General features: G+C 37.0%; 1 protein-coding gene across 1 annotated transcript in view; it reads right to left on the reverse strand.

Moving 5' to 3' along the window:
* Positions 1 to 15,607, reverse strand: part of LOC145333277 (uncharacterized) — a 135,776-nt gene that overhangs the window by 88,581 nt on the left and 31,588 nt on the right. The window contains exon 4 of the mRNA XM_080178408.1: positions 11,774 to 11,865. Within this exon, the coding sequence (XP_080034534.1) occupies positions 11,774 to 11,865 (92 nt within the window). The remainder of the gene's footprint in view (positions 1 to 11,773; positions 11,866 to 15,607) is intronic.

A 15,607-nucleotide genomic window follows, 5' to 3' on the forward strand; every position in this document is an offset into this window, starting at 1 on the left:
TCAGAATTTAATGATTAATGGCTTATTCTCTTCTTTTTTATAACCTTTAATAGAAAAGCAAAAAATATTTCAGTTTTTATTCAAAAAGTACAGTAAATTAAAAAATTTAAAACTTAGGTGTCAACATCTAAAAATGGTTTTAGTGCATTTTTCTTATAATCTACCTTTGCAAGAATGGCTGCAAAACGCTTCAAAGTTGAGATATAGAGCTAAAAATTTATATAGATACTATTTGTGACATGTACTAGAACATTTTGAAATTTGAAGGCCATATCTCAACCAGGGAGGGAATACTGGCCCCCCAATGTACTCCCTCCATTCTTGGAAAGGGTAGAAGATTTGAGCATAAGAAAAATGCGCTAAAACCATTTCTCGTATTCATTTGAATCCGGTGGATAGGAACCGGTTCTCATCCATACGAAAAAACTATGTCTAGCATCGTATTATATCCAGCTTTCTACGAATATAGATATGTACAATCATAAGATTAAACCCAGTTTTTTTAGCCGGTGCCTTCGGCACCTCGGGCCTAAAAAAACTAGTTTTAATCTCATAATTGTACTTTTTATATCCGCGGAAAGCCGTTTATAATACTATGCGAGAAATAACTATTTTAGATGTTGACACCCATGTTTTGAAATTTTGAATTTACTGTACTTTTTAAATAAAAACTGAAATATTTTTTTGCTTTTCTGTTAATGGTTATAAAAAACGAAGAGAATAAGCCATTACTCATTAAATTCTGATAACTATAAGTAGGGTAAAATTGCTTTCAAAAATGCTCTCATAAAAAAAAACACTGTATATATATGTATGTTTATATATTAATTATTCCCATTGATGATTCACAAAATTACCCCTTCTTTAGTTTAGAATTAGTGGTTAAAACATTTAGACACTCAACTTAATGAACTAAACAATCACAAAACAATAAAAAGTCCCCAAGGTTGTTAATCTAACGAATAAGAAAACGGTATTATAAAACTTTGGAGACTAGACAGCACTCTTGGATAAGCCAACTTATAACACTTTGGGAACTATCCTAATCCTCCCTGGCGAAATGACAATGAGATTTTTTGGTAAATTTGTGGCAAACTTTATTCTTAATAAATTAGCACTTGCCAAAATTATACTGGAGAGATATTTCATTGAAGGATAAATCTTTTTTTTTGCCCAAACTTTTCGTCAGCCAATAATAACAGATAAGTTAAACATTGTAAAAATAATATAGTAACTTAACTCGAGTTGTCAACGGCAGAAATTAGGTCCTGAGATGGTTTTAGGCCTGGAAAGGTTTATAACAATTTTATCTGTATTTCTTAAAATAAATTAACAGAATCTTTGTCTGTATGTATGAATGTCTGTCTGTACCGAAGGATCTTGCTAACCGCTGAACCAATATGGTTCTCCTTTACAGTGAAGATTCCTATAGGTCCTGAGATCGTTCTCTTTAATAGGGTAGCTTCTCATAGGTCCTGGGGAGGTTAATAACTATTTTATTTTAATCCTTATAATAAAGTAACAGGATCTTTGTCTGTATGTATGTAGAGGCTATGTTATATAAATTAAGGTAAGGGGCTTTTAAGTGGCGATGGAGGGCTATTAAGGGGCGATGGAGAGGCTATGTTATATAAATTAAGGTAAGGAGCTATTAAGGGGCGATGGAGAGGCTATATAGGGGCTATTTTATATAAATCAAGGTAAAGGACTATTAAGGGGCGATGGAGAGGCTATGTAGGGGCTATGTTATATAAATTAAGGTAAGGGGCTATTAAGGGGCGATGGAGAGGCTATTTAGGGGCTATGTTATATAAATTCGGGTAAGGGGCTATTAAGGGGCGATGGGGAGGCTATGTAGGAGCTATGTTATATAATTAAGGTAAGGGGATATTAAGGGGCGATGGAGAGGCTATGTAGAGGCTATGTTACATAATTAAGGTAAGAGGCTATTATGGGGCGATGGAGAGGCTATGTAGGAGCTTTGTTATATAGATTAAGGTAAGGGGCTATTAAGGGGCGATGGAGAGGCTTTGTAGGGGCTATGTTATATAGATTAGGGTAAGGGGCTATTAAGGGGCGATGGAGAGGCTATTTAGGGGCTATGTTATATAAATTAAGGTAAGAGGCTATTAAGGGGCGATTGAGAGGCTATGTAGGGGCTATATTACATAATTAAGGTAAGGGGCTATTAAGGGGCGATGGAGAGGCTATATAGGAGCTTTGTCATATAAATTTAGGTAAGGGGCTATTAAGGGGCGATGGAGAGGCTATGTAGAGGCTATGTTATATAAATTAAGGTAAGGGGCTATTAAGGGGCGATGGAGAGGCTATGTAGGGGCTATGTTATATAAATTAGGGTAAGGGGCTATTTAGGGGCGATGGAGAGGCTATGTAGGGGCTATGTTATATATATTAAGGTAAGGATTATATAAATTAAGGTAAGAGGCTATTAAGGGGCGATGGAGAGGCTATGTAGGGGCTATGCTATATAAATTAAGGTAAGGGGCTATTAAGGGGCGATGGAGAGGCTATGTAGGGCTATGTTATATAAATTAAGGTAAGGGGCTATTAAGGGGCGATGGAGAGGCTATGTAGAGGCTATGTTATATAAATTAAGGTAAGGGGCTATTAAGGGGCAATGGAGAGGCTATGTAGGGGCTATGTTATATAAATTAAGGTAAGGAGCTATTAAGGGGCGATGGAGAGGCTATGTAGGGGCTATGTTATATAAATTAGGGTAAGGGGCTATTTAGGGGCGATGGAGAGGCTATGTAGGGGCTATGTTATATATATTAAGGTAAGGATTATATAAATTAAGGTAAGAGGCTATTAAGGGGCGATGGAGAGGCTATGTAGGGGCTATGCTATATAAATTAAGGTAAGGGGCTATTAAGGGGCGATGGAGAGGCTATGTAGGGCTATGTTATATAAATTAAGGTAAGGGGCTATTAAGGGGCGATGGAGAGGCTATGTAGAGGCTATGTTATATAAATTAAGGTAAGGGGCTATTAAGGGGCGATGGAGAGGCTATGTAGGGGCTATGTTATATAAATTAAGGTAAGGAGCTATTAAGGGGCGATGGAGAGGCTATGTAGGGGCTATGTTATATAAATTAAGGTAAGGGGCGATGGAGAGGCTATGTAGGGGCTATGTTATATAAATTAAGGTAATGGGCTTTTAAGGGGCGATTGAGAGGCTATGTAAGAGCTATGTTATATAAATTAAGGTAAGGGACTATTAAGGGGCGATGGAGAGGCTATGTAGGGGCTATGCTATATAAATTAAGGTAAGGAGCTATTAAGGGGCGATGGAGAGGCTATGTAGGGCTATGTTATGTAAATTAAGGTAAGGGGCTATTAAGGGGCGATGGAGAGGCTATGTAGAGGCTATGTTATATAAATTAAGGTAAGGGGCTATTAAGGGGCGATGGAGAGGCTATGTAGGGGCTATGTTATATAAATTAAGGTAAGGAGCTATTAAGGGGCGATGGAGAGGCTATGTAGGGGCTATGTTATATAAATTAGGGTAAGGGGCTATTTAGGGGCGATGGAGAGGCTATGTAGGGACTATGTTATATATATTAAGGTAAGGATTATATAAATTAAGGTAAGAGGCTATTAAGGGGCGATGGAGAGGCTATGTAGGGGCTATGCTATATAAATTAAGGTAAGGGGCTATTAAGGGGCGATGGAGAGGCTATGTAGGGCTATGTTATATAAATTAAGGTAAGGGGCTATTAAGGGGCGATGGAGAGGCTATGTTATATAAATTAAGGTAAGGGGCTATTAAGGGGCGATGGAGAGGCTATGTAGGGGCTATGTTATATAAATTAGGGTAAGGGGCTATTTAGGGGCGATGGAGAGGCTATGTAGGGGCTATGTTATATATATTAAGGTAAGGATTATATAAATTAAGGTAAGAGGCTATTAAGGGGCGATGGAGAGGCTATGTAGGGGCTATGCTATATAAATTAAGGTAAGGGGCTATTAAGGGGCAATGGAGAGGCTATGTAGGGCTATGTTATATAAATTAAGGTAAGAGGCTATTAAGGGGCGATTGAGAGGCTATGTAGGGGCTATGTTACATAATTAAGGTAAGGGGCTATTAAGGGGCGATGGAGAGGCTATATAGGAGCTTTGTCATATAAATTTAGGTAAGGGGCTATTAAGGGGCGATGGAGAGGCTATGTAGAGGCTATGTTATATAAATTAAGGTAAGGGGCTATTAAGGGGCGATGGAGAGGCTATGTAGGGGCTATGTTATATAAATTAGGGTAAGGGGCTATTTAGGGGCGATGGAGAGGCTATGTAGGGGCTATGTTATATATATTAAGGTAAGGATTATATAAATTAAGGTAAGAGGCTATTAAGGGGCGATGGAGAGGCTATGTAGGGGCTATGCTATATAAATTAAGGTAAGGGGCTATTAAGGGGCGATGGAGAGGCTATGTAGGGCTATGTTATATAAATTAAGGTAAGGGGCTATTAAGGGGCGATGGAGAGGCTATGTAGAGGCTATGTTATATAAATTAAGGTAAGGGGCTATTAAGGGGCAATGGAGAGGCTATGTAGGGGCTATGTTATATAAATTAAGGTAAGGAGCTATTAAGGGGCGATGGAGAGGCTATGTAGGGGCTATGTTATATAAATTAGGGTAAGGGGCTATTTAGGGGCGATGGAGAGGCTATGTAGGGGCTATGTTATATATATTAAGGTAAGGATTATATAAATTAAGGTAAGAGGCTATTAAGGGGCGATGGAGAGGCTATGTAGGGGCTATGCTATATAAATTAAGGTAAGGGGCTATTAAGGGGCGATGGAGAGGCTATGTAGGGCTATGTTATATAAATTAAGGTAAGGGGTTATTAAGGGGCGATGGAGAGGCTATGTAGAGGCTATGTTATATAAATTAAGGTAAGGGGCTATTAAGGGGCGATGGAGAGGCTATGTAGGGGCTATGTTATATAAATTAAGGTAAGGAGCTATTAAGGGGCGATGGAGAGGCTATGTAGGGGCTATGTTATATAAATTAAGGTAAGGGGCGATGGAGAGGCTATGTAGGGGCTATGTTATATAAATTAAGGTAATGGGCTTTTAAGGGGCGATTGAGAGGCTATGTAAGAGCTATGTTATATAAATTAAGGTAAGGGACTATTAAGGGGCGATGGAGAGGCTATGTAGGGGCTATGCTATATAAATTAAGGTAAGGAGCTATTAAGGGGCGATGGAGAGGCTATGTAGGGCTATGTTATGTAAATTAAGGTAAGGGGCTATTAAGGGGCGATGGAGAGGCTATGTAGAGGCTATGTTATATAAATTAAGGTAAGGGGCTATTAAGGGGCGATGGAGAGGCTATGTAGGGGCTATGTTATATAAATTAAGGTAAGGAGCTATTAAGGGGCGATGGAGAGGCTATGTAGGGGCTATGTTATATAAATTAGGGTAAGGGGCTATTTAGGGGCGATGGAGAGGCTATGTAGGGACTATGTTATATATATTAAGGTAAGGATTATATAAATTAAGGTAAGAGGCTATTAAGGGGCGATGGAGAGGCTATGTAGGGGCTATGCTATATAAATTAAGGTAAGGGGCTATTAAGGGGCGATGGAGAGGCTATGTAGGGCTATGTTATATAAATTAAGGTAAGGGGCTATTAAGGGGCGATGGAGAGGCTATGTAGAGGCTATGTTATATAAATTAAGGTAAGGGGCTATTAAGGGGCGATGGAGAGGCTATGTAGGGGCTATGTTATATAAATTAGGGTAAGGGGCTATTTAGGGGCGATGGAGAGGCTATGTAGGGGCTATGTTATATATATTAAGGTAAGGATTATATAAATTAAGGTAAGAGGCTATTAAGGGGCGATGGAGAGGCTATGTAGGGGCTATGCTATATAAATTAAGGTAAGGGGCTATTAAGGGGCGATGGAGAGGCTATGTAGGGCTATGTTATATAAATTAAGGTAAGGGGCTATTAAGGGGCGATAGAGAGGCTATGTAGAGGCTATGTTATATAAATTAAGGTAAGGGGCTATTAAGGGGCAATGGAGAGGCTATGTAGGGGCTATGTTATATAAATTAAGGTAAGGAGCTATTAAGGGGCGATGGAGAGGCTATGTAGGGGCTATGTTATATAAATTAGGGTAAGGGGCTATTTAGGGGCGATGGAGAGGCTATGTAGGGGCTATGTTATATATATTAAGGTAAGGATTATATAAATTAAGGTAAGAGGCTATTAAGGGGCGATGGAGAGGCTATGTAGGGGCTATGCTATATAAATTAAGGTAAGGGGCTATTAAGGGGCGATGGAGAGGCTATGTAGGGCTATGTTATATAAATTAAGGTAAGGGGCTATTAAGGGGCGATGGAGAGGCTATGTAGAGGCTATGTTATATAAATTAAGGTAAGGGGCTATTAAGGGGCGATGGAGAGGCTATGTAGGGGCTATGTTATATAAATTAAGGTAAGGAGCTATTAAGGGGCGATGGAGAGGCTATGTAGGGGCTATGTTATATAAATTAGGGTAAGGGGCTATTTAGGGGCGATGGAGAGGCTATGTAGGGGCTATGTTATATATATTAAGGTAAGGACTATATAAATTAAGGTAAGAGGCTATTAAGGGGCGATGGAGAGGCTATGTAGGGGCTATGCTATATAAATTAAGGTAAGGGGCTATTAAGGGGCGATGGAGAGGCTATGTAGGGCTATGTTATATAAATTAAGGTAAGGGGCTATTAAGGGGCGATGGAGAGGCTATGTAGAGGCTATGTTATATAAATTAAGGTAAGGGGCTATTAAGGGGCGATGGAGAGGCTATGTAGGGGCTATGTTATATAATTAAATTAATTGGCTATTAAGGGGCGATAGAGAGGCCATATAGGAGCTTTGTTATATAAATTAAGGTAAGGGGCTATTAAGGGGCGATGTAGGGGCCATCAAGTTGCAATGTAATATAAATTTGGAGAAGGAGCAATGAAGGGGCGATATAGGAGCGATGAAGGAGCGATGGAGGAGCGATGTAGGAGCGATGTAGGGGCCATCAAGTTGCAATGTAATATAAATTTGGAGAAGGAGCGATGAAGGGGCGATGTAGGAGCGATGAAGGAGCAATGTAGGAGCAATGTAGGGGCCATCACAGTACAATTTAATATAAATTTGGAGAAGGAGCGATGAAGGAGCGTTGTAGGAGCGATGGAGGGGCGATGTAGGAGCGATGGAGGGGCGATGTAGGGGCCATCAAAGTACAATGTAATATAAATTTGGAGAAGGAGCGATGAAGGGGCGATGTAGGAGCGATGAAGGAGCGATGTAGGAGCGATGTAGGAGCGATGTAGGGGCCATCACAGTACAATTTAATATAAATTTGGAGAAGGAGCGATGAAGGAGCAATGTAGGAGCGATGGAGGGGCGATGTAGGAGCGATGGAGGGGCGATGTAGGAGCCATCAAAGTACAATGTAATATAAATTTGGAGAAGGAGCGATGAAGGAGCGATGGAGGGGCGATGTAGGAGCGATGGAGGGGCGATGTAGGGGCGATGTAGGGGCCATCAAAGTACAATGTAATATAAATTTGGAGAAGGAGCGATGAAGGGGCGATGTAGGAGCGATGAAGGAGCGATGTAGGAGCGATGTAGGGGCCATCACAGTACAATTTAATATAAATTTGGAGAAGGAGCGATGTAGGAGCGATGGAGGGGCGATGTAGGAGCGATGAAGGAGCGATGTAGCAGCGATGTAGGGGCCATCAAGTTGCAATGTAATATAAATTTGGAGAAGGAGCGATGAAGGGGCGATGTAAAAGCGATGAAGGAGCGATGTAGGGGCCATCACAGTACAATTTAATATAAATTTGGAGAAGGAGCGATGTAGGAGCGATATAGGGGCCATCACAGTACAATTTAATATAAATTTGGAGAAGGAGCGATGAAGGAGCGATGTAGGAGCGATGAAGGGGCCATGGAGGAGCGATGTAGGGGCCATCAAAGTACAATGTAATATAAATTTGGAGAAGGGGCGATGGAGGAGCGATGTAGGGGCCATCAAGTGGGTTGTTATATAAATTAAGGTAAGGGACTACGGAGGGGCGATGGAGAGGCTATAAAGGAGCCATCATGGGGCTATAGCATAGCCTCTTATCATAAGAGGCGATATTAACGCCCCTTCAAAGGAGCTATTAAGAGGCCATGAAGAAGCTATAGCATAGCCTCTTATCATAAGAGGCGATATGAACGCTCCTTAAAAGGGGCTATCACATCGCTCCATATGATAAGAGGCTATGCTATAGCTCCTTGAAGGAGCTATAGAAAATCATCGCCCCATATGGAGCGATGTCATGGAAAGGACTATACCCGAATTTATAAATTGCTAAATGTGATTATTAAATTGCTATTAAAATCTCAAGAAAATGAATAAACACTTTGCTATGGCTTCAAAAGGAAGTATATTTTTCTATACACATTTGAACAAAACCGGCAAAATGGTAAATTATGCTGGTCACCAAAGTTTTAAAAACGCGTACTCATTTTTTGTGTCTTTGAATTTTTAGTGACTTTCATTCATCTAGATTAGTTTGTATAAACTTTCAATGTTCTAACATTTTCATAAATAATTTTAATCTACAGATGGAATAATTTTTTATCCTGATTGGGGATGTATATCAATTTATAGTTCTTTGTCATATCCCTTCAGATCCCAGCACACAAATGCAACAATGTATACAGTATATATGTTTGTTACTTAGTATCCCCCAAACGGCTAAACAATAGTAAATTATTAAAATTATTTTGCACTTATTTCCTTCCCAAAAAAGCCAACGTGTGTATGCAAGTCCAAAACTCCTTTTGTGGACGTTTTTACATTCGGTGGACCTTCATTTTCGCAATTTATCAAATTTCCAAACTGTTTTTTTTTGTTCGAAAAAAGACACATAAATAGCAATTATTTAGGAATGATTGTTTAATAATGATTTTTATTATCACTTGGATCTTACGCCAGATTATAATGTGTTCTAATAAAGTGATGCTTGTGGCTGGCTAAATTGACCAATTAATGATGTTCATTTTAGCAACCTAAAAAGGAGACAATTTTCCCCATGTCATAAAATCCATGTATATTCTATATCCATTCGTTTAATGCTGAGAGGATAGGGCAGGGGAAGATTTGTGCTGTTGTAATAATGTGCGGAAATAGTGTTTTGATTACTCAATACATGTGCAGAAGTGAACGCACACCAATGTTTTTATATTCGAGTGCATGCCCGAGATAGTTTCAAGTTGGGGGAGGGATATTGACTCTGGGAGTTATTTATCGCATCGTATTATAATTAGCTTTCCGGGGATATTAAAATGTACAATTATAAGATTGAAACCAGTTTCTTAGCCCCGAGATGGTTTTAATCTTATGAATATACATTTTTATATTTGTAGAAATCTGGATATAATACGATGCTATACATATTTTTTCAGTGTGTCTGAGAAGCGGTTCTAATTCACCAGATATTAATCGGTTTCGAAGCGATACTGGAAACTTTTCTCACCCACATTTCTGCGTATTACTGTATTATAGTATGCTGTATTAGTTTTAATAAAAATATGATATGCTGATTTCATAAAATATAGTTTTAGACTAAAAGAAAATATTTTTTAAATTGTTTTCGTTGGGTGTTTTAAAATTTAGCTTTTTTGTGTCACCACCTTTTTTGTAGCCAAAATATTTTGCAAAATTTCTTCAAACTGCGCCAAAATTTTAGGATTTTGCTAGGTTTTCTTTTTATAAAGTTTGGGATATTAACAGGTTGAATGATAATACCTGCTATTATTCGATATTAATAATCCTTATATGAAATGTAAAATGAGGTCCGTCTGTCTGCCCAAAGCAACATCCTATGGAAAGGTTTTGGGGTGCTGGGAGAAGGATGTAAAATAGCATAAAACCATACTAGGAGTTTAATTTAAGAATAAAAGAAGCCTACTACCATCCTGGGATCTTTTTAAAGATTGTTAAGGTGAACTCAAATTATTAATAACTAAAAAACATTGAGGGAACTCCCAAACCTTACTTAACCTAACCTAGCCCAAAACAAGCCTAAAATGTGTTTGTTTAAAGGTCCAAAATTTAATATTCTAATTATTTTTCAACCTTTACTTAATTTATCCTTAAATCTTTTTTGAACCAGGAAGACAAAAGAAAACAATTTAAGGATCAAGTCTAAAATATGAAACAACCCCGGTGTTTAAAATCAAAGAATTTACGCTGCTAGCAGACAAACGGCTGAAAGTTTTAGCCGCGTTTGTACAGCATTATAAAAACAGGAATACAAAAAAGCCAATTTCTAACGCGTTTACTGTACGTTCAGCTGTTTAACAAAAATCACTTTATCTAAAAGGCTTTTTTTGGTAATTTCAAATAGATCCAACAATTTTAATTTCCTCATTTTACCCACAAAATCTTTGAAAAAAATTGGCGATTTATTGGCAATGTTTTGGGAAGCTTTAAAGCAATAAAATGGTATTTTTTACTAAAACGCAGCTATTCTATGATTTTCTATAACATCACTAAATTATACTTTACTAAACTTTGGTATTATCAGTTTATTAGATATACAAATTTATATTTCTATACATCTGCTTATAAATATATATAAAGGGTGTTTAAATAAAAACCAATCGCTTCACTTTTTTCAATATAAACCTTACAGTTTTAGTCCAAAACTAATAAAAAATAGTACAATTCATGCCCAAGCAATGACAATAATAAAACAATATTGAATTTAAAATCTACTCACCCTTCCAGAGCACTAGAGCTCGAAACCTAGCCCTTGCAGAGAAATTTGCCCTACGCCGAAAGTGCATATTTTATAATAAAATTAAGACAAATTTGTCTCTTTAAAAAAAGAACAAACCGTCTTAAGTACTTGAAATCTTGTAGATAGACCCCATAATGTTTGGAGTTTTTGATGGGGCATATAAAGACGTTTCTCTAGACACCTTAACAAGGTTTCTAACATAATCCTAGCCAATTTGGCATCAAAAAGAAAGACCTGACAAACATCAAGAACTAGATTTAAACAGAGCCGCCATGCCTCAATGTTGGCTGGGTCTGCCTTTTTTATCCCAAATCGGCTAGGATTGAGGTAGAATCCTGTTTAAGGTGTCTAAAGAAAGGTTTTTACATGCCCCATCAAAAACTTTAAACGTTATGGGGTCTATCTCCAAGATTTGAAGTACTTATAATGGTTCAAATTGTGAGCGATTGGTTTTTTTTTTAAACACCCTTTATATATATTATATTCCTGGAACCAGCCCTGGACCAAGACCTATCTATCTATCTACTATACCTGGGGTGTATGGTATCAGCTGTATTTCTGGAACCAGCCCTGGACCCAGACCTATCTATCTATCTACTATACCTGGGGTGTATGGTATCAGCTGTATTCCTGGAACCAGCCCTGGACCCAGACCTATCTATCTATCTACTATACCTGGGGTGTATGGTATCAGCTGTATTCCTGGAACCAGCCCTGGACCCAGACCTATCTATCTATCTACTATACCTGGGGTGTATGGTATCAGCTGTATTCCTGAAACCAGCACTGGACCTAGACCTATCTATCTATCTACTATACCTGAGGTGTATGGTATCAGCTGTATTCCTGGAACCAGCCCTGGACCCAGACCTAACTATCTATCTATCTATTATACCTGAAGTGTATGGTATCAGCTGTATTCCTGGAACCAGCATGGACCCAGACCTAACTATCTATCTATCTACTATACCTGGGGTGTATGGTATCAGCTGTATTCCTGGAACCAGCTCTAGACCCGGACCTGGAGTTTCGTCGTCGCACTTTCGGAGTTGTCTGTTGGTCCTAAACATAAAAAATCAATTAGTTTACCTTTCAATATTATGTTTAATTGTCTTAGGAATCTTTCTAAAATGTTCCGAACTGTTACAGGAATCACTATGACAAGTATGAAATCGATTCAGAAAAACCCTGCAGGATTAGAAAGCCTATATAAAAATAAACTAGGATAAGGGGGAGGGGGGGGGGACGGTGCACTAAAAGAAAAAAAGTGACTTTACTGTTTAACCCGTTATAAATGGTCAAAACAAAAGATTTTTTCCTTCAATGAATCTTACAGCAATTTTACGAGGTATTATACATAGCGTGTTTTACTAGTTTTTGTCAGGAATCTGAAGGGATAAGACAATAGCCGATACATTTATGTATATTCCCAATGATGATACATAACATTTCACCTTGAATAGATAACAGTTAGAGGTTGAAACGTTTGGACACTTAACTTAATAAACCAATCAATCAAAATTCAATAATAGTCCACAAAGTTGTTAAGCCAACGAATAAGGAAACGCTATTATAAAACTTAGAGGACTAGTAAAATAAACAGCCCAATGTCCCCTCCCTCCCTGATTTTATGTTTTGAGTTAGAGATCTAAAGGGATAAGACAATGGCCGATAAATTTATGTACATCCCCAATAATGATACACAATATTTCACCATAAGTAGATTGCAATTAGTGGTTGGACACTGAACTTAACGTGGCAACCAATCAATAAAAATAATCATGGCTATATTATACTATGGGGATATAATAACAACGGCATATTTTATATCAACATTTAACATTTAATATAAAATACATTACATAAAATCAATTTTACAACAATCATAACATATTAAAACATAATAAATAGAAAATCTATTACTAGAGTGTCAAAATAGAGGTTAGAAGAAATAGAATATCAATGTAATGAATTTTGACTGGCTTAGAAGTTAGAGACAAAATAGTTTTTTTCATTAGGTAACATATGTCATTTACTTAAGCAGGGTTTTAGCTATTTTCTGGAGGGTTATTTGAACCTCTTTCATATCCGGGGGGGGGGGGGTGTAGAGAACCCTCCTAAATAGGTTTAAAACCTGCTAATAATTTAAAAATAAAATGATAGCATGTTTATTAAAATGTATTAAAACATTTTTACACCATAATAAAATAAGATAATAAATTTTTTAATGGCTAATTTAAAAATTTAGCGTCTAGGGTCTTTTATTTTGTTTTAAAGATGTTTTAAAAGGCAATAAAATATTATACCGATGTAAGATTTTCTAAAAGGATATATATCAATATTCTTAAAGGGGGAGAATGTCTGCCTGTCCGTGAGTCTGTAACGAAGTATTTGCTAACCACTGGATCTATTTGGTTCTCCTTAATCATAAAGCGTTTTACGTGTCCTGTCCTAGGAAGCTTTTAAAGTATATTGAGATAGAGTAGCTCAATGCCACTTTAATACACCACAAGAAGTCTCTAGGGACGCAGACGCTAGTTTAAGGATCAAAATATAGAGCAGACGAAGATTTAACAACCAAAAAAAGAATATGGAAACTTGGATCCCATACCAGATTTTTATGTTCATCAATATACATATGTGGCATTGTCTTATATCCAGTTTGATCCCTGTATCCCTGACCATGGTCTGGATAGCATCTGGACTGGACCAGAAGGGGTAATTTTGTGTGCCGTCATTGGGGATGTACATCAATTTATCGGCCATTGTCTTATCCCTTTAGATCCCTGTATCTCTGACTTTAGTCTGAATAGAATCTGGACTGGACCAGAAGGGGTAATTTTGTGTGCCGTCATAGGGGATGGACATCAATTTTTCGGTCATTGTCTTATCCCTTTAGATCCCTGTATCTCTGACCATTGTCTGGATAGCATCTGGACTGGACCAGAAGGGGTAATTATGTATGCCGTCATTGGGATGTACATCAATTTATCGGCCATTGTCTTATCCCTTTTTATCCCTGTATCCGTGACCATTGTCTGGATAGCGTCTGGTCTGGACCTTACAAGGTTACTCAAATTTTACAAAATTAGAAGTTTCCAATTTGTTTCAAATGTAATTTTTAAAGCCCCCTCCTCACAGTAAAGCTTAGGTTGTGTATGTGTCACCAATTACTCTTTTTTGTTGATAATATGTCAGCTATAATCACTTTTATTTAATACAATATAATCGACTTAAACCTTAAAATCCTAAACCTAAATTAGGATAAATTTACTTCACATATACATGTGAATCATAAAAAAAACAAGGAGGACAACATCCATAAGTAGCGAAGCTAAAAAAAAAATCGAAAATACAAAGTAGCTTCTATACACAAAACCGGAAAGGGGGTTAATTCCTAAAATTTTTAACCTTTAGAGAAATTGGCATACGAGCATTGAAAACAAAGAGCATTAAAATAATACTATCCATCCTTTTTAGTAGCGAAGCTACTATTTAAGCATTTGTGTATGTCTGTCAGTTGGTCTCTCCTAACCAACTTTGCCATCCCTATTAAAATTGTTGCTATTTGGTTGACATGTACTTTTATTGGTTTAAGTCGACTTACTTGGCGTTAAATGAAAGAGACCATGGCTGACATGATTTCGATATTTCGTAACTTAAAATACAGCATTGACAATTTGGTAAAAAAGTGGTCGTGGCTAACATATTATCGACTTACCTATATTCTAATGACATTAAGACTACATTCTTATGTTGAACTAATAACTAAATGCTGGTTTAAAAGAGGTAATATAAAAATTGTAAGAAAATACTTTTTAAGGGGGGTATTTTTTAGTATAGAATTTAAATTAATCAAATAAAGAAATTTAAAATCTTCGCTAATATTGGTCCTAATCATACTGTATAACAATCTATCTATCTTTTTAAAGAATTATATGAGTAATAAAGATTTGGTGTGTATTCATTGCCGAATTTTATCACATTCGCACAGCGTTTTATATTTGTAAGATTTCACAATAGCAAATAATAAGAGATTAGGGAACTAAAGAGATAAGACAATGGCCGAATAAATTGATGTACAATCACAATGTTAATCCACAACCTTACCCCTTCTGTAAATTACAATTAGTGGTTGAAAAGTTTGGAAACTCAACTTAATAAACCAACCAAACAAAATTCATTTATAGTCCTCAAATTGTTAAGCCAACGAATAATAAAATGTCATGATAAAACTTTGGGGACTAGTGCAATAAACAGTTAAATGTCCCCTCCTTCTCTGATTATAGATAAGGATGAGATCAAAGCACATGGAAAGGATTCACTTTGTTGCTGTTGTAATAATATGCGGTTTCTCCAATGTTCTTATTATGTGAAACATACGTGGAAGTAAATGCACACCTTTACTTAGCACTACAGTAATAACTCAATGGAAATGTATTTTTAAAAATAAAAAGAAGAAAAAAACTGACAACCAACTCAGGGAGGAAGGGTTCAAACTTTGGGGACTTTTTACTGAATTTTGATTGGTTGCTTATTTGAGTTGAGTGTCCAAACGTTTCAACTACTAATTGTAATCTACAGAAGGGGTAATTTTGTGAATCATTTGGGTTTATACAATTTATCGGCCATTGTCCATTTAGATCCCTGCATTACCATTATCATTAAAATCTTTAATTAATTTTTGTTTTTAAGAAAAATTATCCTCCAAAAATTTTAAAGTGTCTAGTAATAAAATAATACAATAGAACATAAAATTATAAAATACCCTTACACCATAGAAAAGGAGAATGTTATAAATAAT

This window comes from Acartia tonsa, chromosome 12, assembly GCF_053477335.1.
Source record: "Acartia tonsa isolate MP-2025a chromosome 12, ASM5347733v1, whole genome shotgun sequence".
In the NCBI taxonomy this organism is placed as follows: Eukaryota; Metazoa; Arthropoda; class Copepoda; order Calanoida; family Acartiidae; genus Acartia; species Acartia tonsa.